We start from the raw sequence: 23514 nt of genomic DNA on the forward strand, positions 1-23514 counted from the left end.
GACCAGGAGTTTACACCGTGTTCCTTGAATGACTGAAAAAGACAGTGCCCGAAGGATCACGGGCAGCCGCTGCAGAGGAGTCCACAAAGGGCGCTCATCGCCGGGTTCTAACCGAGCCCTGAGCGCAGCCGGGGCCAAAGCGGACCACACGGCTCGCCACCGGCGCATGCCACGGCTCCGCTTTGCCACGGGTCCCGCCCACCTACTGACTCCGCCCCTCGGAGCCTCCCTCTGCGTTAGCCCGCCCCCTCCACGCCCCCCTCTGCCCCCGTGAGCCCCGCCAGGACCCCGGGCCCCGCCCCTACCACGTTAGTCTCGCTTTGAGCCCGAGCTCTCCTAAGCTCCGCCCCCCGGTCTTTCCCTGCCCCTTTAAGTCGCGTCACTCTCTAGGTCCCGCCTTCTGCCCTCTGGTTCGACCTTTCCTCCCCAGGCTCCACCCCCACCCCGCGCGCCTCCGCCTCCCCAGAGGTCTTCCCCTATGACACGCCGCAGTTCTTCCGAAGGGCGGGGTTTGCAATGCGAGGGGGTGGAACCCGGGAAGAGGCGGTTCTCCTTGCCCGAGACGCCGTCGGCGACCCCGCCCCTGCGCTCTGCCGTTGCCAGGAAACAGGCATCGACGCTCTGGCCTAGGCCGGGCCCAGCCAATGAGCTGGTACGCCGCTGCCCAGCGGTGCGTCGCTGGGCGGCTACGTGTGGTGCGCGGGGGCGCAGGTTGCGTGTGGCGCGGGGCGGGGCGCGGCCGGTGCGCCTGAGGAGCGATGGCGGCGTTCTGAACTCACCTAGCACCGCGGTGGCGGTCGGGCCTGCTCAGAGCCGGGGTTCTGTGGGTGACGGTACGTCAGGGCCAGAGGGCCCGGCCGGCGCGGGAGAGCGGGTGGAGGCCTGGAACGACGGCCCCCGGACTGGACGGTCCTGCCGTGGGGGGCCGGGTGAGGGGCTGGCATGCGGCGAGGGGCCCGGTGCGAGCGTCGGAGGTCGGGGAGCGGGGTCGAGAGCCCCGGGGAGAGGGGGTTCCTCAGGAGCCGGGTTGTGGGAGGGCTGGGGTGCCCTCTGAGGGCCGGCTGGAGGGGCCGTCTGTACGCGGTCTGCCCAGGGGCTGGGGCTCCGGGGCACAGGTGAGGGGCAGCCTTGGGGCCGGGGCGGGGGGCCGGGGCCTGTGCGCGGACGGGGGGAAGACCGGGCCAAGGGCCGGTGGCGGAGCGGGAGGGAGTCGAGGGCAGGGCGTGCAGGAAGGAACGGGGGTGGTGAGGCTTGGAGGACGGTGAGGGGTTGGTGCCGAAGCCGCCTGGATGCAGGGTCCTCCCCCGTGAGAGCAGAGCTTTAGGTGGAGTAGACAGCTCGCGGGGAAGTGTGCTGTCCGGGGCGCCTGTGCTCCCCGGGCTCTGCGTGTTTGAGACGATCCGAAAATGAAGGCGTCATGGCAGGAGTGGCGACGATGGTGAAAATCGTTCGCGAGGCTTACTCTTGACGGAGTCGTCGCTGCAGTCCCCCGTCCCCTCGAGTTTCTCCCCTGGGACCGCACGCTTGAAGACGGCCCCTCTCGGGGAGGGTTTTTGGCGGCAGCTGCCTGTGCTCGTGTCCTCTCTCCCTGAATCTGGGCAGCCTTCCTCTGCCGCCGCTCCTTTCCCGTGCCGATCCGTGGGGTTTTGATGGGTGCCGTCGATGTTGGACTCACCACTTGGAGTTGCTAATTCTACTTTCGCGGAAGTCATCTGCTCTGTTACATACAACGCTGTGTTTAGATTTCCGAACCGGATGGCTTGGCTCTCATTTTCTTACAGTTAAAATTAAAGAAACCCCGTAGTTTGTGTGCAATAAACTGCTCATCTTTAAAATGTACATCTTTGATGCGTTTTGACACTTGTTCATATCTGTGAATCCATCACTACTTTGAAGATACTAAACATTTCTGCCATCCCTCAAAGTTTTCTCTTATCCCTTTGCAGCGCGTTTCTCCCAGGACATGTTATTGGGTTCATTTGTTACAGGTTTTTTTTTTTTTTTTTTTTCCCTGCTCACCCATAACGCACGTGAAAATTTGAATGTTCTAGAAAGCTGGGTGGGCCCTTGGTGATAATGGCCACTTCCACCCCATTAAAATTTCCTCTCTGTTGACTGCCAGGCACAGAGCAGCTACCTCCCCCACCCTCGGGGAGAGGTAGACCTTCCCCATCCAGACCTTTCTCTGAGAGTTAGTTAGGGCAGCCCGAGTCCCCATTCTGTCTGGAGTCTGAGCCTCTGAACCAGCTGTTCTGTCTTACAGTATGTTTCCTCTCCGGAGGCCAAGCAGGTTTTCGTGCTAGTGGATCCCTTGGCAATTTGCTCAGATGGTGAGAACCCTAGAGAACTTACATGTGTAGTAAAAGGGCTTAGAGAAGTGATTTCTAAACATTGGACCAAAGACAGTGCCAGACCTGATAAAGTTTTTGTCTGTTTAAGGTGGAAGGAGAGAAGGACAACATATGGAACATGAGTTTTTCATAAAGATAAATTTATTCTTAGGTTATCATTCCTGTTCTTTTTTTTGGTGTTAAAGTGCTCTCTCACTGATGAAGTAAAGGTGACAGTGGAGAGTGGGTAGAAAAACCAGTCTGTTTGCCAAAGTAAAGAGTAACAGTTCTATTTTTGAATTTTAAAAACCTATTTCACCTGGTTCATGAAATCCAGAAATTTGGAGGGATTATGGTATGGCTGCTGTATTGTGGAGAAACCATGTATTTATAGAGTAATTCTTCTCTATAACTCCTGACATCTAAATAGCATTCCCAAGTTACAGAGCCATCTCAAATTTTACCGGACTTAGATAGATACCCTTTAAAGTATTCAGGGGCAAGAATTCTTATTTTAGAGATGGGGAATCAAATGCAAAGTTCACACAGTAGCAAAGCGGGGCCCCAGATTTGGTCTCCTGAGAGTGATCGTGCCTTGGGAAAAGACGGTTTGTAGCAGAGTGAAGGCGATGGGCAATGGAAAGCATGTGACGTATGGGAAAGGTGGTGACGATGTGACAAAACCCCTTTTTAAAGTGATTTGTAGTTGTTCTCTTTCCGAAGGAGATTAGAGACTTTGAGGGTGATGAAGATTTGAAATTTCCTCGGTTTAATACTGTGGCAGAGACACAGGAACACGAGTACATGAAACCTGGGTCACGTTGTGAACGTGATCGGGTCAGTCAAGTCCTGTGTCAGAGGGTTCTTAGGGGACTGTTGAGATTCTCGATTGTTCTGGAGAAAGCACTGGGTTTGGTAAGCTCCTTGTCGGTTATACTGACCTCTTTGTTGCATTCAGTATAATGGATTTTGCCTTGTGACGTGGACAGCTGAGTGGAAGGTCTGAGAAGATGAGACCTAGATGAGGAGGAGGGTGGAAACGTGTCTGGAGCGCTGGGTGTAGCCTTCATTCCACATCTACCGTGTGCCAGGCCCTCGGCTGAGAGCTGCGAGGAGAAATTCATTCATTTTTATTCGCAGATTAATTCATGTATTCACTCAGCAAATACTTCTTCGGCAGGTAGTCTGCCCTTGTGATACTCACATTTTATGAGATAACAAGGCCAATAAAATGTGGTCCTCTGAGCTCTTAAGGCATTCGCGGTCTGGTTGGGAGAGCTAGACCCATGAAAAGAGAGTTTCAATGTAGGGAGAAGACGTGAAATATGCAAATATGATATATCCTAGTGCGGTGATTCGTGCTCTGTATCTGGGCTCAGTCTCTCTGTGTTTCTGTCATATTTATTCAGTGATCTCCCTCTGTATCTCCTCAGGCATTGCAAAGTTAACGTGTCCAAAGCGGAACTCACTGTCTTTGCTCTGAAGCCTGCTCTTGCCCCAAATGCGGTATCTCAGTCCAGGCAAAGACTTCAACATCACCTTCCACTTTTTCTGCTCCTCACTCTGTGTGTGGTCTGTCGCTAAAGTCTTAATAGTTCCACTCTGCCTTTTACCTCTGTTCTCTTCCTGTCTGCAGCTCCGTCCTCACTGGTGAGGCTGTAGTGTATTTCCTCTTCGTCTCTCATCTGGATTCCCTGCCCAGTCTTCCGCCTTCGGATTTGGTCTTTTCTGGTCTGTCCCTGGAATGATCTTTCTAAAAATACAAATTCGATCACGGAACTCCTCTGCTTGAACACTTTTGGCTCCTTGTGGCCTGTAGGACACCGTCCAAAGTCCTTAACGTGGCATCACTTGGCCTCGACTCACTTCTCCAGCCTCATCTCCTGCCGCTCTCTCCTCTGTGTTCTAGCTTGAATAAATTGTTCACAGTTCCCTAACAAACATGTTACTTTTTCGAGCCTTGAAATCTTTGTAGTAGCTGCTTCATCTGCTAAGAGGGAGCCAGTGAACGTTCCTCATCCACTGGGATCGAGTTCAGTTTCAGCTCCTCCTTGAATTCTTTGTCCTCCTCCCACAAAAGGGGAGGAGAAAGCCCAGTGTGCCCTGGAGATTCCTGTTTTTTTACTAGGTGTGTTTTTGTTTTTGTTTTTTTTTAAGCGTATAATTGATTTACAGTTTAGGTGCCAATTTCTGCTGTACGGCAAAGAGACCTGGTCGTACGTAGATGCACCTTCCCTTTCTCGTGTTACCTCCCTCGTGGTCTCTGGGATTTACTGTGGTCAGGTGGGGTCCCCAAGCGGAAGCGTTCACGGTGTGGGTTGGAAGGGCTCTGCTAGAGCTGGGTGGTGGGTCCCTACAAGAAGCACTGGGGACGGGGAGGGTGGGAATCGGACCGCGTTACTGGCATCTCATTTGTCTTACATGTAGAGGCTGAGGGATACACGGGGAGGTTCTGTGTAAGCTGAGCTCTGGTTGAGATTGTGGGCTCCTAGGAGGTGGGCTTCCCCCCCCCTTTGTATTCCTTTGAGGTTTTAACCAGATCTTTCCGCTTTCAGAGGGTGACAGCTGATCCTTTCCTCTCCCCTCAGTGAGAGGACGAGCCTAGGAGGAGCCATAGGAGCAGGGGAGAAGCCAAGCTGTTCTTAGAAGGTCCTTTTGGTCGCTCTCTGTCTGCCTAGGTGTTGCAGGTGCATTCCCGCCCCCAGCTCCCTCCCTCTCTTTGCCTCTCCCAGGGCGAAGGTTCCTAAGTGAGGCCCAGCCACTTCCTGCCTTGTGCCTGCTGTTTGGAGGTTAGTGGACACCCTTGCTGGGTGTGCCTGTGAGGCTGTATTTGGAACCCTGTGACGAGTGTCTGACCTTGACCGTGTGGTGGTGGTCGTGGGGTCTGAAAGATCAGCTCCTCCTTTTTTTGCTGCGATGAGTCTGTAGGTAAATTTGGGCAGAGGGGTGACTTTGCTGTGGGAGGAAGGGGCACCCTGATAGGATGGCGCTTTCACTCTGGCTGTTTCCGAACCGTTTTCACTCTGGCTGTTTCAGGGCTTACAGGGAGTGAGGGACCTGTAAGCAGGTGACAGGAACACCGAGCTGTGGCTTTCTTGTGGTTTGGCAGAGTTCGAAGAGGGCCCTGTGTTGGCTTTCGGGTTCTGAGACGCCGCTTTCAGTGCGGCTCTTCTCTTTGCAGAGAAATGGGGGTGGGGTGGGGAGGGCAGGTCCTGGAGGCTGGTGCCCCTGTTAGCTAAGCGCTGGAGCAGGAGCCCCCGGGGAGATCACGAGGTAGAGCTGTCCCTCCGTCATTGGGATTGCGTTCTAGAAGCTGGAGGCAGGGCGGTGTGGCCGTGTCGGGGCCTTGTGTAGCAGAGGGACTGCGTTTATGAAGGTAGGGGAAGCTGAGGGGTGAGCTTCCCCGGGGTGTGAGTGTGAGGTGGTCGGGATGGACGTGTCACAGATGAGGGCTCCTTGGCCCCACGGGATCAGGAGACGGAAGCACGGAAGGAAAATGCCGTTTATAGAGCCTCTGACTGCTGCATAGCTTATCTTACGTCACTCTTCAAACAGTAACCGTGCGTATGTCATCAGGAATTTGTGGGCTCTGACGTGTGAAGAGATTTATTGGAGGTCATGCAGTCGGGGCTGGTGGACTGAGAGTCAGGCCTTTGTTTGAGGGACTCCAGGGCTCATGGCTTAGTTACTCCTTGGTGGGACTTTTGCTTGACCTCAGAGCCTCTGTGTGTTGTCTGTCCTCCCATGAGGTGAGCTTGAGAGAAGCTTTCTGTAGCCAGCAAACACTCTTGGATCAGTCCGGGTCCTCGAAGGCAGCAGGTGGCGCAGATTGGAGCTGGGGGGAATTCAGTAGCAGAGGGACTGCGTTTATGAAGGTAGGGGAAGAGTTTATGGAAACTAGCAGTGTCCCGGGGCTAAGAACAGGGGAGCAGGTCTAGGAGCAGGGGAAATTCCTCAGCAGGTATCTCAGTTGTCGGCTTGGCTTTCACCGGCCCCTGTGCACCTGGGACCCTGAGTGCCAGGGCAGTGCCTTTCCCGGCGCATCCCCGCTGGAGACAGTTCCTGGGCGGCGGGTCACCTTTGGTGGTTTACAGCGGACCCCCCTGCGGCTCTTCCACCTTCTCGCCCCGGCTCCTCTCCCTACCTCCTCTCCCTACTGGCGACTCTGCTGGGTGAGCCAGGGAGGGAGTGGGTAGGTGGGTGGGGGGATGGTGGCGGGAGATAGTAGCTGCCCTCTTGGTGTTTTCAGAGCTCCTGGGAGGGGCACCCGTCTTTATCTTGCACGGTTTTCCTCCTTTCTCAGAGGAGGTAGTACGCTTCGTTTCTCAGACTAATCTTATACTTGATTTTTCTGTCAGTTGTCCCCTCGTATTTATCCACAACCTGTTGCTTTCTTCAGACTCCTTTTCCTCACTTGGCAAACCCTTGAGGCTCCCCATCCAACCAGCCTCAAACCTTGCATCGGTCTTCACTGCAGTCGCCTCTCCGTAGACGGTGCCCTAGGGGCGACCCGGTTTCCTGGAACTTCCTGTCCTCGATTTCTCCATCATCGTTGTTTCGTGGATTTCTCCTTCCAGGTCCGGCTCCCTTCACTCGACTGACTCCTCCTCCTCTGCTTTCCCACATCCTGGTTTTCCCCTAGAACATCCAGGATTTCGCATGGGGCTCCTTTCCTGATGAGCTGCTCTCTTTGGATGGTCCCATCCGCTTCTGTCGCCTCATCTGCCGCGTGTAAGCCGGTGACGCCTAGACCCACATGGCTGGTCTTGATCTTGCTCCTGAGCCCGAGCGTATTGCTTCTTGCTTCTGGACCCCATGGCTAGTGTGTGGGTATCTCAAGACTTAACACGTCCAAAACTGTCCTCATCCTTTTACTGAAACGGTTCCCTTTGTTGCCTGTTCCTGGTCTGTTCATAGAATTACCTTTTACTGCGTCTTTTATACGGGGTAGCAGGGCCTTCTCTTAGCCTCTGTTTATTGGGTAGGTCTCCTTGCTTCTACCTCATGAGTAAGTTAAATCCGGAGGCAGATTATCTGCCTTTGCATCCAATTCTTGCCACTTACGAGCTGGCGAACCTTGACAATCTGTGTAGCCTTTATAGGCTTTGATTTCCCTCAGGTGTAAAATGAAAATAATACTGCATTTGGGGTTTTTATTAGGTGTGAATGAGCTAAAACTTGTTGCCTAGAATGGTGCCTGGCACATAATAAGCGCTTAGTGTGTGTTAGCTGTTATCAGTTTTTCCTTCAGCATTCAGTTCCATAACCGTTTTTGAATGCCAGGTACTGTGTTGGCCCTGGGATTTCAAAGAAAGACTGAAGGATGCGCTCTCTTTTTGTCAAAGAGCTTGCTCTTAGTGACAGAGAGGTTACATGGGTAAATAATTCCATTATCACATGAGGCAGGCGGAGATAGAGGTGACGCTCAGATTTGTCTTTCCTGATTCTGCTCTCACCAGTTTAGTTCGGGCCACCTTTTTCTGTCTGTTCCAGTGAAGTAATGAAGCAGGTTCTCATGAATTGTCTGCTGCCGTCAGTCTCTCTCTGCTTTACCTTATACTGACACATTTTTAAAGGCAAATTTGGTCTTGCCATTTCCTTGTTCAAAACCCTCCTCTGTCTCCAGGGTGTCCCTAGATAAAACCTGAACTCCTTAGCACTCTCAGTGATGTTATAACCTTCGGCCCCGTTGCCCCTTCAGCTCAGTATTGTCTTGTACGTGCCGTCTCTAAATGGTCTGCGATTAAGCTACACCAGACTGGCAACTGTTCTTCCGATTTGCCGCGTTCATTCTCAGGGGCCGTATTTTTGTACATGCTGGTTTTAATATGAAGAAGGCTTTCCCTCTGCCTCTTTGTGGCCAGTGTCTCATTGTGGACGATTTAAGTCCGATACTGCCTTTTTTCTAGAGGCCTCTTGTAGTGTCCCAGGCAGACTTAGTTGCTTTCCTTGTTGCCCCCCGGCACATTTTTGTAAATACCTCTGTTTATAACATTTAGTGGAGTTGGGGTTGTGCTCCTCCAGCTGGTTTTATCCATCTTTGTGTTGCCAGTGCTTGCTTAGCACGGTGCCCAGGCCTTATCCGAGTGTAGTAACTGGAGTTAGTCAGTGAGTGGGCCCCGCCTGGTGTCTAGGACGGCCCCACCCTTCCCGAGTCTGGTTCTCCCAAAGGTTTCCCTGAGCCTAAGGGCGACCTTCCTTTAGTTGTGAGCTGGTAAGGGTGAGAGGGTGTGTCTGGGTGGAAGCCGGGGGTTAACAGACCGGAGGGGGAGGGAGAGTGTGGGGCTCTTGCCAGGTCTCCAGGTTCCTTTGGCCTTTGTTGCGTGTAAAGAGGAAGGACAGCGGGAGCCCCACCTTTCCTCTGGAGTTTTTATTCTTGGGAGAGACAATACTGCTGAGGGGGCGGTGGATGCGAGGAAGAAGGAAGGGGAGCCTTGGCCAAGGCCAGCAGCTGCTCTGGTATCTCCCCCACTCTCTAGTGAGGAAGACGTGGCGTGTGCCCGGCAGGGAGTGTTGGATGCATCTGGCGGGAGCGGGTACCTATGTACGTACCCGTGTCGATGGGCCTGGGTCTTTGCGTTCTTTGCTAGAGTGAACATTCTCATGCTTTTTTGGTGGGCTCCGAGTTTTTACCGCTGCAGAGTCTTCAGCCAGTTAAGGGTCTGTTTGGGTATTTCCTGCTGGGCGCTTCTAGGGAGGGGCCTGTAATAAATAGTTAAAGAGAACTCTTGTCTTCCTCACTGGTCCTAGAGGGCTGGGGTCGGATCCAGACCGAATTTCTCCCTTGCTCATTGTTCGTTCGTTCCTTCCTTCATTCACTTAAGCATCTGTACATCGAGTCTCTAGGAACTGGGGACACAAGAGTAAATAAAATGGAAACGTCTTGCCCTCAGTGAGCTTACATTGCAGTGGGAAAGACACATACGTAATAAGCAAATAAGTATTTTCAGATAGCAAACAAAACTGCTGAGAAGAAAATAGAATTAGGAAGCCAGAGAGCGACGGTGGGAAGATGTGCTATTTAGATAGAATTGTAACGTCGGTCCTCTCCGAGGAGATGGCCTTTGAAAAGAACTGAGCCATGTGAGCCACGTGAGGATCAGGAAAAGAGCGCCGCAGACCCACGGAGGAGAAAGTGTCCAGAGGGCCGGCAGAGGGCGGGTGAGGCGGGGGTGGGGCTGATACAGATCAGGGCGGATGGAGCCCCCGAGGCCAAGGTTAAGGATTTGGAGGCTAAGCTGTGCGGATCGGGAATCTTTGCTGGGCGTTCAGCAGAGGAGGAGGAGGTATTATTTATGTTATTTATGCTTGCTGTGTGGAGAGTAGACTCTCGGGGGCACCACTGGAAGTGTGGGGACCACCCTGGAAGCTGTTGCCATGGTGACACATGCTTGGAGGGTTTAGACGGTAGGCTGAAGACCTAGATGTCGGAAGGAAGGGCAAGAAGAAAGAAGGATGATGCCTGGGCTTTGCGCCTGAGCAAGTAGGTGCATATTGGTAGACAAGGCTGGGGGGTAACAGGTTTGGTGCTGGAATGCGTGCTGTCTTGGACATTTGAGTTTACACGGCTGCCAGCGTACGTGGAGCTTTCGGCCGAGCGGTGGTTCTGTCTGCTTCCTGCTGGGCGGCAGAGAGAGGCAGACTTCTGCTAATCCCTGCCATCCTTTCTCTTTGAATTAGGTCTGTAGGTCTGGATTGGGCCGCGACCTCCGGGCCCACTGCTCCAGCCGGGTGCATCTTCTGGCTCCATGGACAGCTCCTGGCTCCTACAGACCGGATGAAGCAGGCTAGAGACACGCTCGGAGAAAGCCTCCGGCTGGCGGAGTCTCAGAGCGTGGCCCACTGGCCGCCGGCCCTGCCCAGCCTGCCTCATGGAGAGGATGAACTGGCTGAGCAGACTGGCCTCGCGGGGCCCCGGGCACCGTGCACCCCAAGGGGCCAGTCTGCAGACCCCCGTCATGGCCGACCCTGAGACCTGCCTCATGGTCCTCAAGAACCACTGGTCCCAGGTAGGAGACTGCGCCGAGGGGCCTGGTCCGCTGGCCGCTCGAGGCCCTCTGTCCCCGTGTGTCTCTCCCCTGGCCATTTCGCCCCCCTGTCCCCTTAGATGCCTTCTCTCGGCTGTCCTGTTCGCCCAGGTGGTGCGGATCCTGGAGCGGCAGGGCCCTCGGGCGGCCCCCGGGGGTGCGGACGACCTCAGCGCCGTGCGCAACCACACCTACCAGATGCTGACCCTGCTGGCCGAGGATCGGGCGGGCCCCTCGGCGCCCACGGCTCCCGGGCCCCTGCTGGAGTTTGCGCTGCGCGAGGATCTGCTCACCCGTGTGTTGGCCTGGCAGCTTCAGTGGGACGAGTTCGGGGACGGGGTTGAGGAACGGCGGGCTGAGCAGCTGAAACTCTTTGAGATGCTGGTGAGCGAAGCTCGCCAGCCACTGCTGCGGCATGGTCCAGTTCGCGAGGCCCTGCTGGTCTTGCTGGATGCCTGCGGCCGCCCCGTGCCCAGTAGCCCAGCCCTGGACGAAGGCCTGGTGCTCCTCCTCAGCCAGCTGTGCGTGTGCCTGGCCCGGGAGCCTTCGCTGCTGGAGTTCTTCCTGCAGCCACCTCCTGAGCCCGGAGCTGCGCCCCGCCTGCTGCTCTTTTCTCGCCTTGTCCCTTTCGTCCATCGAGAGGGCACCCTGGGCCAGCAGGCCCGTGACGCCCTACTCCTGCTCATGGCTTTATCAGCTGGGAGCCCCACTGTGGGCCACTACATCGCAGACCACTCGTACTTCTGCCCGGTCAGCACCTCCTGGGATGTGGGGAGGGCGTGGTGCGGGCCCCGGAGAGCACCTTCCTGCCCAGCAGGGGAGGAGGGCCTCTCCTTCAGGAAGTGGGCCTCCCTCTCCTCTTCCCCCCTGGGGGGGTTGGAGAGCAGCGCCTGGAATCGGGGTGGGGCTGAGACATGGGCTCATGTGGCTAAGGCGTGAAGGCTCTTCACGGGCCGGTGTCCCCAGGTGCTGTCTTGACACCTCGGGTAACTAAACACCTGCCCTGGTGATAGCTCTTGGCGCGACTGCCATCGAAACTCGGGGCTGGCCGTTCCCGGTTGCCCTCTCGTGTCGCCCAAGCCTGTGGTAACCTGTCCTCGGGGATGGCCCCTAGGTGCTGGCCACAGGGCTGAGCGCCCTGTACTCTTCACTGCCCCGAAAGATCGAAGTGCCCGGGGATGACTGGCACTGCCTGCGACGGGAGGACTGGCTGGGAGTGCCAGCCCTTGCGCTCTTCCTGAGTTCCCTGGAGTTCTGCAATGCGGTCATCCAGGTGGGACTGGGCGCCCGGGAGGTCTGGCCCTTGGTGGTTCTGGGAGGTGGGGGTGAGGGGGCGCAGTCTGCGGAGTTCTGGTTTTCGGCCACGTTGGGGGTAGGGCGCTCTCTTCTGCTCCCCTTCGGACGGCGACCCCTTCAACATCTGCCTTCCCCTCTCTTGCACCTGCAGGTGGCTCACCCTCTGGTGCAAAAGCAGCTGGTTGATTACATCCATAACGGGTTCCTGGTGCCCGTCATGGGCCCTGCCCTGCACAAGGTGAGGGTCCCGGGGGGGAGGCAGATGGAGGGCTGAGGCTGAGGAGGGGTAACCTCGGGGCCAGGAGCTGGGCTGGCTCCTCCTCCCTCTTCCCCATCTGGGCCTGGTACCTCCCCAGAGCCTCAGCAGAGCGGCTCCGTGTGCGCGCGGGGCAGCTCCGCATTTCCACCTGTTCCCTTCCGTTGGTCCAGACCTCCGTGGAGGAGATGATCGCCAGTACCGCCTATCTGGAGCTTTTCCTACGGAGCATCTCGGAGCCCGCGCTGCTCCGGACCTTCCTGCGGTTCCTGCTGTTACACCGGCATGACACCCACACCATCCTTGACACCCTGGTGGCCCGTATTGGCAGCAACTCCCGGGTATGGCCCCCGCCTCTGTCCTGGCTTACGAGCCGTCTCCTCTCTCCCTCCGACCTCTGTCCTGGGAGGGTGTTCCTGCCCTTCTTTGGCCTTTGTCTCTAGCAGCCACTTCAGAGTTAGGTGGCATTTTCTTGTCTTTTTCTTTTTGGCCGTGCCCGCCCCACGTGGAAGGTCCTGGGCCAGGGATTGGACCCGGGCCCCAGCAGTGACCCCCGCTGCTCCTGTGACATCATTGGATCCTTAACCCACCGTGCCACAAGAGAAGTCCCAGCATTTTCTTTCTAGTGTTAAACTTTTAACGGTTTTGGGTACCGTTTGAGTTACTCCCCTGTGCTTGCAGTATATGAATCTAGGACACGGTTTCCTGACTTTGGCTGCTCATCGTGGCTGTAGGTTTTTTGGCCATTGTGTGACGCTCGTGGAGTCTGATTGGCCCAGGGTTCTCTCCAGCCGGGTAGTGTTCTGTGAGTGACTTGAGATCACATCTCCAGGGTTTGTGTCTGCTTTGGTAGGTGGTCCAGCCGCTGCTCGCGGGCGTCCCCTTCCTCCTCTGGGTGTGCTGTATTGACACTGCTATAACTTGGGGCCCCCGTCTGCCTGCCTGCCTGCCTACGTTTCTGCCTCCTGAATGCTTTGACCGCCTGCTCCCTCTGCCACAGTCTTCTCTGGTACTGAGGACGGCGTGGGGAGCGGCGGTTGGTGGGGAGCGGCGGTTGCTGGCTTCACGGGGCTTCCTTCCTAGAGGAGGCGGACATCGAACATACAACTCACATATGTAACTGAAAATCGAGGTGATTCTTATGAAAAAGCCAGTAGGGTGCCTAGGAAACAGGAGGTGGTCGGGAAACCTCTGGACGGGGTGGCATTGAGCTGAGCCCCCGAAGTCCTGGGGGGCTGGCTGGCCGAAGAGCGGGTGGAAGAACAGTCCAGGCGAGGGAGCAGTGCGTGCGGAGGACAGGCGCGGCGGGGGGGGGCTGAATGCGTTTGCAGAAAAGAGAGAGCAGTGTGACTGGAGGTGGAGTGAGCAGGGGGAGATGGAAGGACAGGCGGCCAGGACTCGACTCCCGGGAGGCCTTGTAGCCCATGGGAAGAAGTTTGATTTTAACCAATAGAATCGTGGGTAAAATAGGAGTAAACTGTTTCTAAGTAACTAAGACCTGAAGTCTTTGTGGGGGAATAAAGCAGGAGGTTAGCTGTGGGCTTTATAGTGTTTATTTTGGCTCTGGCACTATTTTCGTTTCCGTCTTTTATTTCAAATAATTGAAGTCCTCTGGCTCCTTGTGTCTAATATAGAAGGTCTCGGATCACTTATGGTTCTAGAAAACTGTTCTAGATAACTGAGATGTCTGGTAGCAGGGCTGCAGGTAGGTAAAGTTCCCAGACAGCTATGTTCTGCGTAGCTGAGTTAGGGGGTATGTGAGCTATCTAGACTGATTCTGTTTCTGAACGAACCGTACACTTGAAAGTATTCGAAGCTCTGCCTTAGATCTCTTGAGTTATCATCCTCGGAAGCGGGCCCACGGCATGTGTGGCATGTGTACTTTCGCAGTGTTCCACATGTAGTGATGATACCCATCTCGGGTTAAGAAATAGTGGTTCACATCGATAGGGGACAGATGCTGAAGCTTTGGTTTTACCCAGATGTCGACAGAGTTGTCTTTTTCATTACGCCCAGGTTAGACCATGGGTCAGTTTGGCCTCATGGAGTGTCCTGTTCATGTTTTGGGACTGTCGATTTTCGTCTTAGGGTTGACCTTTTTTTCCCGTACGGGGCTCTTTCTGTCTTATTTTTATCTTACCTGAATCCCGACATCGTTGATTCTCCCTCGTGGTCTTTAGTCTTTAGTGTCTATTTCTGTGAGTCTCATGTTCGGTCCCCCGTCCTTGGGAGCCTTTCGTATTCTTGGAGTATTCAGTCTTGAGGCCGAGTTCTCGGAGGAACGGCTGTCTTCTGGCTTCAGGACGCCCGTGTTAGATGCTCACACGCCTTCCTTTCCGCCGATGGGCCTTCGAAGCTTGATTCTGTTGGCCTGACCTGTGTAACTGCTCTGGCCTGTGTTTCGTATCTTAAGGTGGATCATGCTGGCTAGCTAGTCTGAGTGCTTGAGGAGCTGTGTTCGTTTCCTATACCTGTCGAAACAAGTCACCACAAACACAGTGGCTTAAAGCAACACACAATTACTCTCTTACATTTCTGTAGGTCATATATCTGACATGGACCTCACCCCACTAGAGAGTCAGAGTGTCAGCAGGGCTCTGTCCCTTCTGGAGGCCTCTAGGAGGCTTGTTTGTGTCATCGGTAGAACTTACTTCGTTGTGGTTGTAGGGGCGAGGTTCCCTCGTTCTTCTCTCTTGGCTGCGGTGTGCAGGGACTTGAGGTGGGATGTCAGCTTCCAGACCAGGGACCGAACCGCAGCAGCGAAGGTGCTGAATCCCAACCATCAGACCACCAGGGATGCTTCCTCTTTTCTCAGGGACTGTCAGCCGCTGGCCCTTCCTAGCTTCTAGAAACCAACCAGATCCTTGAGTGGTGACCCCTTCTTCCATCTTCAAAGCCCTCAGGGGTGGACGGAGTCCCTGTCACGCGTCAGTTCTCTTCTTGTTGACCTGGCGAGCGAAGGTCCTCTGCCTGCGCAGGCTGGCGATTCGATGGGGCCGCTCTCTTCTGGATGGTCCAGGCCACTCTCCCCATCTCAGTGCTGTGCCCTTAGTCATACCTGCACCGTCCCTTCTGCCACGTAAGGGCAGGTATTTACGGGTTCTGGAGATTAAGTTCTGGTCTCTTTGAGGGGCCATCTTTCTGCTGCCGCACAGCCTTTCACCGAGGCCGAATGGGTTCACTGCCAGGCGAGGTGGCCATTTAGGAGAAACATCCATGCGGTCAAATGTCAGCTGCTGGGCCCTCTCTTTGCCCTGTGACTGGCTTTAGTTCTCCCACATGTTTCCTAAGTGGCGGCCCCTCGGCTGGGCAGGTCGTGTCCCGCCCTGAAACCTGGGAGTCTCCGGGAGCTCAGGGTCCACTTGCCGGAAGGGGCCTCTGGAGAAGGTGCTGCGGGGATTCGATGGAGTGAGTCTGTTCTCTTCACCCTGCCAGAGCCACCCACCCTCTTTACGTCTCGGAAACAAAAGATTTCCCTTGTTCTGGACCCACCTATTTTTTCCTTTTCCTGTCGGTGGCCTTGAACTTGTCCTGGTCCCTCCTTCTGTGGGATGCTGCTGGTGGAGAGGTGACTCAGACCCCAGGTTCGCGGCCCCGCCCGCTTCCCTGGGGGATTCTTCCAGCTTTTGGCGCTGGCTTCCTGTGGGAAGGCGCTCCCGTCCGGTCCTCCGCTGCCACGGTCCGCTGCCAGGCATTCGCTCGCCCACCAGGTTGCTCTGGCCTCCTGCTCAGTCATCCGCGCACTCTGGCCGTTTCCTGGGGTCTCTTTGTGGGTTTTCAGGCAAGTCGGGCAGGAGTCTCTGTGGCCAGGTGTGTGCAGCCCGCGTCTGCTGACCTGCGCCTGGGCTCTAGAAATCCCCTCAGTCTGACCCGGGGTTCCTCATTCCTGTCTGAGGAGAATAAAGTTTTGACCCCAAAGATCCTGTGATCCTTTCTTTATATTCGAACGCTTGTTGCGTGTTGGGCCCCGGACCCCTGTGGCTCAAGGAGGGGTCGGTTGCGCCTGGGGTTGGGGCTCCCGCTCCGGCTCCGGCTCCGGCACCGTCTTGGGGGGCGGGGCGCTCTTGTGACTCCCTGCCCTCCCTCCAGCTCTGCATGGTCTCCCTGAGCCTCTTCAGGACCCTGCTGAACCTCAGCTGTGAGGATGTCCTGCTGCAGCTGGTTCTCAGGTACCCGGGGCTGGGCTGAGGGATGGCGAGCCCGACCCCTCGGGGCCCTCGGGCCTGGGGCCCTGCTGGGGCAGTGCGGGGGGCGGGCAGTGGGTCGCACTGGGCTGGCTCGCGTGTGTCCCCTCGAAGCCCGGCTTAGCCGTGCGGTTCCACGGATGTTCTCCCAGGCCCTGTCCTTCCTTCCTGATCCGTCCTGGCCCCCTTTCCTGCGGTCTCTGCCAGGTATCTGGTCCCATGTAACCACGTGATGCTGAGCCAGAAGCCAGCCGTGCGCGACGTGGACCTGTACGGCCGGGCAGCAGACAAGTTCCTCTCCCTCATCCCGCGCTGCTGTCGGCACCGTGCCCCCAGCCCGCCCCGGCCGGAGCATGCCTCGTGGGCACGAGGTGGGCCTAGCCGAGAGGCAGGGAGAAGGGAGGACACGACGGGTATGGCCTGGGTTCTGGGGGAATCTAGCAAGAGGCCGGGCCGAGGCTGGGAGCGGGGAGGGGGCTGCGAGCGGCCTTCATCCCCGGGGAGGTTGCTGAGGGCTCGCAGGGCGGCTCTTGACCGCCAGCAGAGGGGTTTGGCTTCCCAGCCAGGCCGCTGCCTTTCTTCCCCCCGGTCCCCTGTACTCTGCTCTTTCTGTCATTTCTCGGGTGTTGGGGGTGGGAGCAGGCAGCGGATGCGGGAAGGCGTCCTTCGGGGGGTGGCGAGTCCGCGGTCTGGATAGGTCCCGGGTCCCTGCGGCCTTGTGGCCTTCGCTCGGTTCCCGTGGGGTCTCGCTCGAGTCGCCTCCTGCACCTCGGTCTCTGCGATTCCTCTCGTGTGCTTTCCCTCTGCAGGCCCTGGAAGCCCAAGCGTTGACTCCTCTTCTGTGGTGACGGTACCCCGGCCCTCCACACCGTCTCGCCTGGCCCTCTTCCTGCGACAGCAGAGCCTGGGGGGCTCTGAGGCCCCAGCCCCAGCCCCTCGCTCCCCAGGGCTCGCTGCATCCCCAGCCTCCAGCCCTGGCCGGCGGCCCAGCCCCGCGGAGGAGCCTGGTGAGCTGGAAGACAATTACCTGGAGTACCTGCGTGAGGCGCGCCGTGGCGTGGACCGCTGTGTCCAGGCCTGCCGAGCCTGGTCTGCCCCCTATGATGGCGAGCGGCCCCCTCCTGAGCCCAGTCCCCTTGGCTCCCGGACTAAGAAGCGCAGCCTCCTGGCGGAGGAGGACGGGGACAATGCGGGGGAGGGCGAGGAGGAGGAGCTGGGGGGCGGGGGGCTGGCTGGGGGTGCTAGGGAGGGCCCCGGCCACCTGCCCCCTCCCCAGCTCAATGGGGTACCGGGACCGTGGCCTGAGGGGGCCAAGAAGGTTCGTCGGGTGCCCCAGGAGGGAGCTGGGGAGCTGCCGGAGGGCACCCCCGAGGCCGTGGCAGGACTAGAGGGCTTTGGGCAGGAGCTCCGGGAGCTGGAGGTGGCCCTGAGCAATGGGGGCGCCGGCTCAGAGCCCTCCCTAGAGCCTTCACTACCTCTTGAGGAGGAGGAGGCCTACGAGAGCTTCGCCTGTCCCCCTGAGCCCCCCGGCCCCTTCCTCAGCAGCCCCTTGCGGACGCTCAACCAGCTGCCAAGCCAGCCCTTCACTGGTAAGCCACGCAGCCCAGGCCTTCTCCTTTGGGCACTCTCTGCATGTTCTCGACGCGTCTGTGCTGGTCTCCAGACTTCTTGGCCACGTCATGCCTGCGTACTCGCCCCGCTCCTCATCCGTCTGCTTGCGTCCCCTCCAGATACACGTCGTGTCCCGCTCGTGTCCGTGCCTCTCTGTCCACCTCCCCTGCTTGTGCTGGTTTGTAGTGACTGAGGGCCAAGCCTTGCGTGTCTGTCCTGTGCTCTGTCCTGTGCGCATGATCCTCCTCCCCGGCCTGGCCGCTTCCCGGGATGTGTGCTCAGGAGAGTCTGTGTTTGGTGTTTCCTGGTAAATTACAGCAGTCACGGGAGCCACGTGGAGGACATGCGTGCCGTCCTGCATGTGAGGCACCTGTCCCGTGCCGTCCCCCAGTATCCCTCCCTGGGCGGTGGGTCTCCTGTCGGTTCTCCTGTGGCCCGGGGTCCGATCTTTGGTGTTCTTCCCTCTCCAGCCCAGGCCTCCCTTCTCTCAGCCTCTTCAGAAAAGGACTCAATGTCTAGTTTCTTTTGTTCCCTGTCCTTGTACCGTGTTGGTCGCCATGACCGCTTAGTAAAACGTCCTCGAGGGTTTATGGTTAACAGTACAGACCGAAGCAGATGGAAGGAAAAAGGTCTGTTTGGGTAAATGAGATTAGGGACATACCCTATCCGGGCAAAGGGCAAAGCATGGCCCTGAGCCCCCAGCTGAGTTCTTTTGTTTTCCCCCAAGACCCTGGAGTTCGACTTGGCCTGAATGTCCGAGCCGAGCGCCAGCTTTACCCTGCCCAGCTCGCGTCTGGCCTCTATCCTTACGCCATGCGGGGAATTAGGGGGTGGCGAGGGGACTTCGGGGAAGCAGTGTCATGCTTTGGATCAGATGGACCCGGAGGTGGTGTGCCGTCTGTGTCATTGATGCCTGCCAGTCGCTTGCGGGGACCCTGGTGCACTGTGAGGACCCCGCACGTGGAACTGTAGGGCTGTCATCTCTGGGGTGCCTGGCAGATCCAAGTTGACGAAGGCAAGCGCCCGCGCTCCTGTGTGGTAGCCAGGCTATCCCGCGTCGATCAGTCCACGTCCTCACGGGGCCTGGGACGTCCTGCCAGGTGCCTGTGCAGCATCAGGCCTTCTGCTCTGGTCGACTTGCTCTTGCAGACTACAGAAACTCCGTCTTTGCATTTAGTTAGCCTTCGCTCTGTTCTTCCCTGCTCTGTGCCCCTGGAAGAGAGTGTGCAGGTTTCACCACATTCTTGAGGCGTTCATTGGAGCTCTGACCTTTTCCTTCTTTGTAATAAACTCATCTGGGCTTTTTTCTCTTGCAAGAAAGTCCTAGGAACGAGAAGGACAAAGTTATGGGGTCACCTAGGACTCTGCTAAGTGAGAGTTGTTTTTAGAGCTAGAGCTGGTCATGCGCATGTGGGATCTTTTCCAGGCCTCACTGCCTCTTCCCCTCATTGTTCTGCCTCAGGTCCTAGTGCGGTTCCCAGGTCCCGTCCCTTTTCCCTGCAAATCCCTGACCAGACAGGCTGTGGTGGTTCGAGCATCCTCCCGCTGGTGACCTGGCTCGGTTGAGGCCAGTTCTCACAGCAGATGATTCTGATCCCTCAGAGAGCAGCCCTGAGCCCGCTCTTCTCTGGCCCTGAGCTAAGCTCTTTGTTGTACAGATTCCGTTCCACCTTCTTGGTGCCGCGCTCCTGCACAGACCCGATTTCTTCCTTCGTTCACCGAAGATTTCTCCCCTACGACCAGTGTAGCCTCCTTCTTGGCCTTCGCAGGCTTTGTTCTTGTTTGCTTTCTGACCCAGGTCTGTCCTGTGTGTGACCTCATTTCTTCTTTGGGTCCTAATCATTTTCTCACTTGTTTTTCTTTGGTTGTCTCTTGGGTGGAGCTTTTAAAAAACTGAGAAAGATCATAGAGCTTATAGTTATTACTGAATGTTTGTAACTTGCTAGATCTTGCCCTAAATGCCGTGTATCAGTATCTCTCTGCTCCTCCCGATGACCTTAGGAGGTGGGTTTATTGTCTTATTTTGCCTAGTAGGAAACTACTCTCAGAGAGTTTAGATTCATCCAGGACCTCAAATGGTAAAGCTAAGATGTGAAACTGGATCTGTCTGATTCTAGAGCCTGTGGTCTGCCTCCCCAACTCAGATGTGTATAAAGCCGGCTTCTGGACCTCGTCTGGGTCCGTGTGGTGCCTGCCATCTTATTTCCTCCAGGATAGGTGGTCGTAGGACATTTGAAATACCCAGAGGCTGACACATAAAGAGTTTTCGTTTAGTGGGGAGTGGGGGAGGGGGGGCGTCTCTTGTTTTGGGGAGGAAGGCGTGTGGTGTGCCTTGTGTTCAGGCTTTGTGTCCTGTGCCCACCCCCCAGGCCCCTTCATGGCTGTGCTCTTTGCCAAACTCGAGAACATGCTGCAGAACTCCGTCTATGTCAACTTCCTGCTGACGGGGCTGGTGGCCCAGCTGGCCTGTCACCCCCAGCCCCTGCTCCGCTCTTTCCTGCTCAACACCAACATGGTCTTCCAGCCCAGTGTCAAGTCCCTGCTGCAGGTGTGCGATGCATGCATGCATGGGTGCGTCCAGGCTCCATGGTGGGCCAGGCCCACAGCTGGAGTGGCCCCCAGGGTTGGGGGAGGGCGCTGGGAACAGGCCCCGTGGGACCAGAAAGGGCTGTGTCAGTCCAGAGCCCCCCAGAAATGTCATGAAGTCACGCTCCGTAGGTGCTGGGCTCTGTGAAGAATAAGATCGAGAGCTTCGCAGCCTCCCAGGAGGACTTTCCCGCACTGCTCTCCAAAGCCAAGAAGTACCTCGTTGCCCGTGGCAAGTTGGACTGGACCGAGGGCTCGGCAGCAGGACCTGCCCCCCGCCGCTCTGATTCACTGGGTGAGGTCTGCCCCGCCACCCCGCCCTGACCTCCCGGACGGCACAGTAGCTCAGGTTCTTGGAGGTCAACAAGGGTGGAGCCTTGTGCCAGGAACCGGATACTTGGCAGAGAGTGGAGTCTTGATTTTGTCCTCAGGCCTCTGGTCGGAGGATAAAACCCAGTTCTGTCCACCAAGAGCCAAGTCAACAGTACCAGCAAAAACTACCCTAGAAGTTGGGGACAGGCAAGGTGACAGAGCAGTCTCTACGTTGAGATGCTACAGCTTGGTGAAGGACATGGCATTTGACTTGGGCCTCAGGAGATGGGTAGGACTTGGGTAGGCAAAGGAATGAGACGGCCTTATTCTTTCGGTCAGGGGCTAGCACGAACTGTTCAGTTGTAACAGGATTTGAAAGATGGCAGAACAGCTTTGACCAGAGCAGAAGGTTCTCAGAGTAGCAGTTGGGCTGGGTAGACGTCGTGAACGTTTAGGCGGTGAGACACCCTTGGAGGTTCTGAGCTCTGGGAGGGGACAGCTGAGTCTGTTCATTCGCGTGTCGAATGCCCCGGAGCTGTGCACATGGGACCTGTGAGGCTTGAGTTGGACTAGTGGAAATAGGAAGAATTGGCAGAGTTTGGTGAGTGGTTGTGGAAAGAACAAGAGAAGAGTTAAATTTGACCATGAAGTGTTAAATCTAGACCTGTCATCAGCAAGCATCTGGGCACCTGGGTGCTAGGTGTGGTCTTTGGCAGAGGGGACTCAGGGAGCTACAGGACCAGATCTTTGCTTTCAAAGAGCTGGTCGTCTAGACGGTGACTGGCGGATTGTCCTAATGGAGGGAACAGGGCCCCAGAAGGGAGTACGTGGGATTCCGAGCCCCAGCCAAGGCTGTTCCCCTTTGAGACAGAGGAGGAGAGATCAAAAGAGGAGGTGATAGGTGTCAAGGGCGTGCTGAGGTGTGGAGGGAAGCTCAGGACACTGGGCCGTCCTTTCTTGCTCATCAGAGCAGCAGGCAGGATCATAGGCTGACAGCAGGAGGGCAGGTGAGAGGGGGCTCAGGGAGAATAGTGTATCGGTTGGGAGGAGAGGACCGCAAGAGTCGTTAGAGTGGGGAGAGAGGACCAGCGGGGTTATCGCAACGCTCGAGGCTGAGCTTCCTTGGCGTGATTTCCGCCTGCTCCAGTGCCGTGGGTATTTCTGGCTTCCCCGGTCCTGCAGGGCCCAGGATGTGCAGGTAATTCAGACAGCGTCCCCCCGCTGAAGCTCACAGATTAATGTGTGAGGTAGGACACACGAGAACAAGTTATTAAAACACACCGCGGTGGGGCAGTAAAGTGGGCAGTTGAGGGCATAGTAGAGGAGAGCTGGGCATGGGGAGACTGGGCCAAGGATGCCGACGTCGGGGAGAGCAAAGTTAAGGCAGAGGGGCCGCAGAAGCATGGAGAGAGCCTGGAGGGTTGCGGGAAGAGCAGACAGGCGTGGATGCAGAAGCAAGGGCGCTGGACAGGGTTTCGAGACGTGGTTGGAAGATGTGTGTGAGCGGCTTGCAACGGGCCCTGCACGCCGGATTGCAGGTGCATTTGTCCAGCAGGTGTCTGCAGCCAGTACCACAGGTCGAGGACGACCACTGTCTCGTGGTCTGGAGACCAGCTCCCTGGCGTCTAGGCGCTAGGTCTTGGGCATGGGTCTGAGCCCGGAATCTCGGAGAACATCAGAGGAGGGAGGGCAGTGGCTTAAGTGGCTCATTTGACCTAAGGTGACAAGAAGCGGTGTGGCCACGACTAGTGGGAGGTGGCTCGGGTGGGTCTAGGAGAGGGATGGAGGGAAGGCGAAGTGGTGGCCCAGGAGAGCAGATTTTGGAGGGGCAGTGCCGAGTGGCAGATCCGGTGAAGTCCCTGAACTGTGGGCGCCTGTAGCCCGTGGCTCTTGCAGGAGTGAAGGCTGTGGGCGAGCCGGTCCAGCCCGCTGGCGGGGAGGAAGTGCCGCCGCCAGCCCGGGAGGGCGCTGGGACGCAGAAGTAAGGGCACCGTTAGGGACCGGTGGAGAGGGCAGAGCAGCAGGAGGCTCCCTCAGGGGACGGCCTGGAGAAGGCAGCGGGGACACAGGGGCTGAGGTGTCGCTGGCTGGCCCTCATGCCCGTAGGCTGGCTGCTGGCGGCAGGCCAGAGGGGAGGCGGCTGGGCAGCGAGTGCTTTGGTGTGGCGTCCAGGTCGAGCCGGCCGTGAGCCTGGGGGCTGGGGAGGCCGCCCCCCGCCGAGGCGGGGGCCCGGCTGAGCCCAGCCCCCTTGCGACACTGCTGTTTGTTCCCAGTGAAGAGCCGGAGGCCGTCCCTGGGGGAGCTGCTCCTGCGGCACGCACACAGCCCGACGCGGGCGCGGCAGGCGGCGCAGCTGGGCATCCAGCCTGGCAGAGACAGCGGCGGACTGGGCCTGGGCGGGGGCTCCCCAGGGGCGTCGACGCCGGTCCTGCCCCCCCGGGGCGGGACCCCCGAGCGCCAGGGCGAGGCTCTGCGAGTCAAGAACGCTGTCTACTGCGCAGTCATTTTCCCTGAGTTTCTCAAGGAGCTGGCGGCCATCTCCCAGGCCCACGCGGTCACCTCGCCCTTCTTGTTGGATTCTTCCGAGGAGGCCCCCGGCCCTCCCGTCTCAGGCTTCGGGCCCCTCAACCCCTAACTTTCTTCGGTGGACAATCAGGGCCTTGAGTGGCCTGCGCTGGGGCTCGGCCTGTCGGCTCCTTTTTACGTTTGCAGGCAGTGGCGAGAGGACTTTTTAATTTATTTCCAATGAATGTTTTCTGGAGAACTTGTTGCAATATGTATAAAAGGGAAATCTCTATGCTGTGCTCATTCTTCTTTGCCACCCCTCTTCTCTGGGGCTGCAGCCCCCGGGAAGTTGTACGTAGACGGGGAAGTGGTCAGGGGTTTTCTCTCTGCTGAGGACACGGTGCCAG

The 23514-nt window shown here is 57.2% G+C and overlaps 1 protein-coding gene across 6 annotated transcripts; it reads left to right on the top strand.

Moving 5' to 3' along the window:
- Nucleotides 1–699: 699 nt before the first annotated feature.
- On the top strand, nucleotides 700–23399 carry FHIP1B (FHF complex subunit HOOK interacting protein 1B). Of its 6 annotated transcripts, none has more exons than XM_047754064.1 (12): nucleotides 701–833; nucleotides 10011–10339; nucleotides 10469–11107; nucleotides 11472–11630; nucleotides 11805–11891; nucleotides 12083–12250; nucleotides 15999–16078; nucleotides 16301–16506; nucleotides 16903–17682; nucleotides 20074–20252; nucleotides 20423–20585; nucleotides 22876–23399. In XM_047754064.1, exons 2-12 carry the CDS (start codon nucleotides 10202–10204, stop codon nucleotides 23235–23237), a joined length of 2961 nt encoding a protein of 986 aa, XP_047610020.1. In that variant the 5' UTR covers nucleotides 701–833; nucleotides 10011–10201; the 3' UTR covers nucleotides 23238–23399. The 6 variants fall into 6 exon arrangements, with proteins under 6 accessions (XP_047610025.1, XP_047610020.1, XP_047610024.1 ...); XM_047754068.1 differs by having other exon boundaries at nucleotides 702–833; nucleotides 16301–16464; XM_047754067.1 differs by lacking the exon at nucleotides 701–833 and adding an exon at nucleotides 8735–8874.
- Nucleotides 23400–23514: the final 115 nt, after the last annotated feature.

The sequence above is a fragment of the Phacochoerus africanus genome, chromosome 11 (genome assembly GCF_016906955.1).
Source record: "Phacochoerus africanus isolate WHEZ1 chromosome 11, ROS_Pafr_v1, whole genome shotgun sequence".
Classification (NCBI taxonomy): domain Eukaryota; kingdom Metazoa; phylum Chordata; class Mammalia; order Artiodactyla; family Suidae; genus Phacochoerus; species Phacochoerus africanus.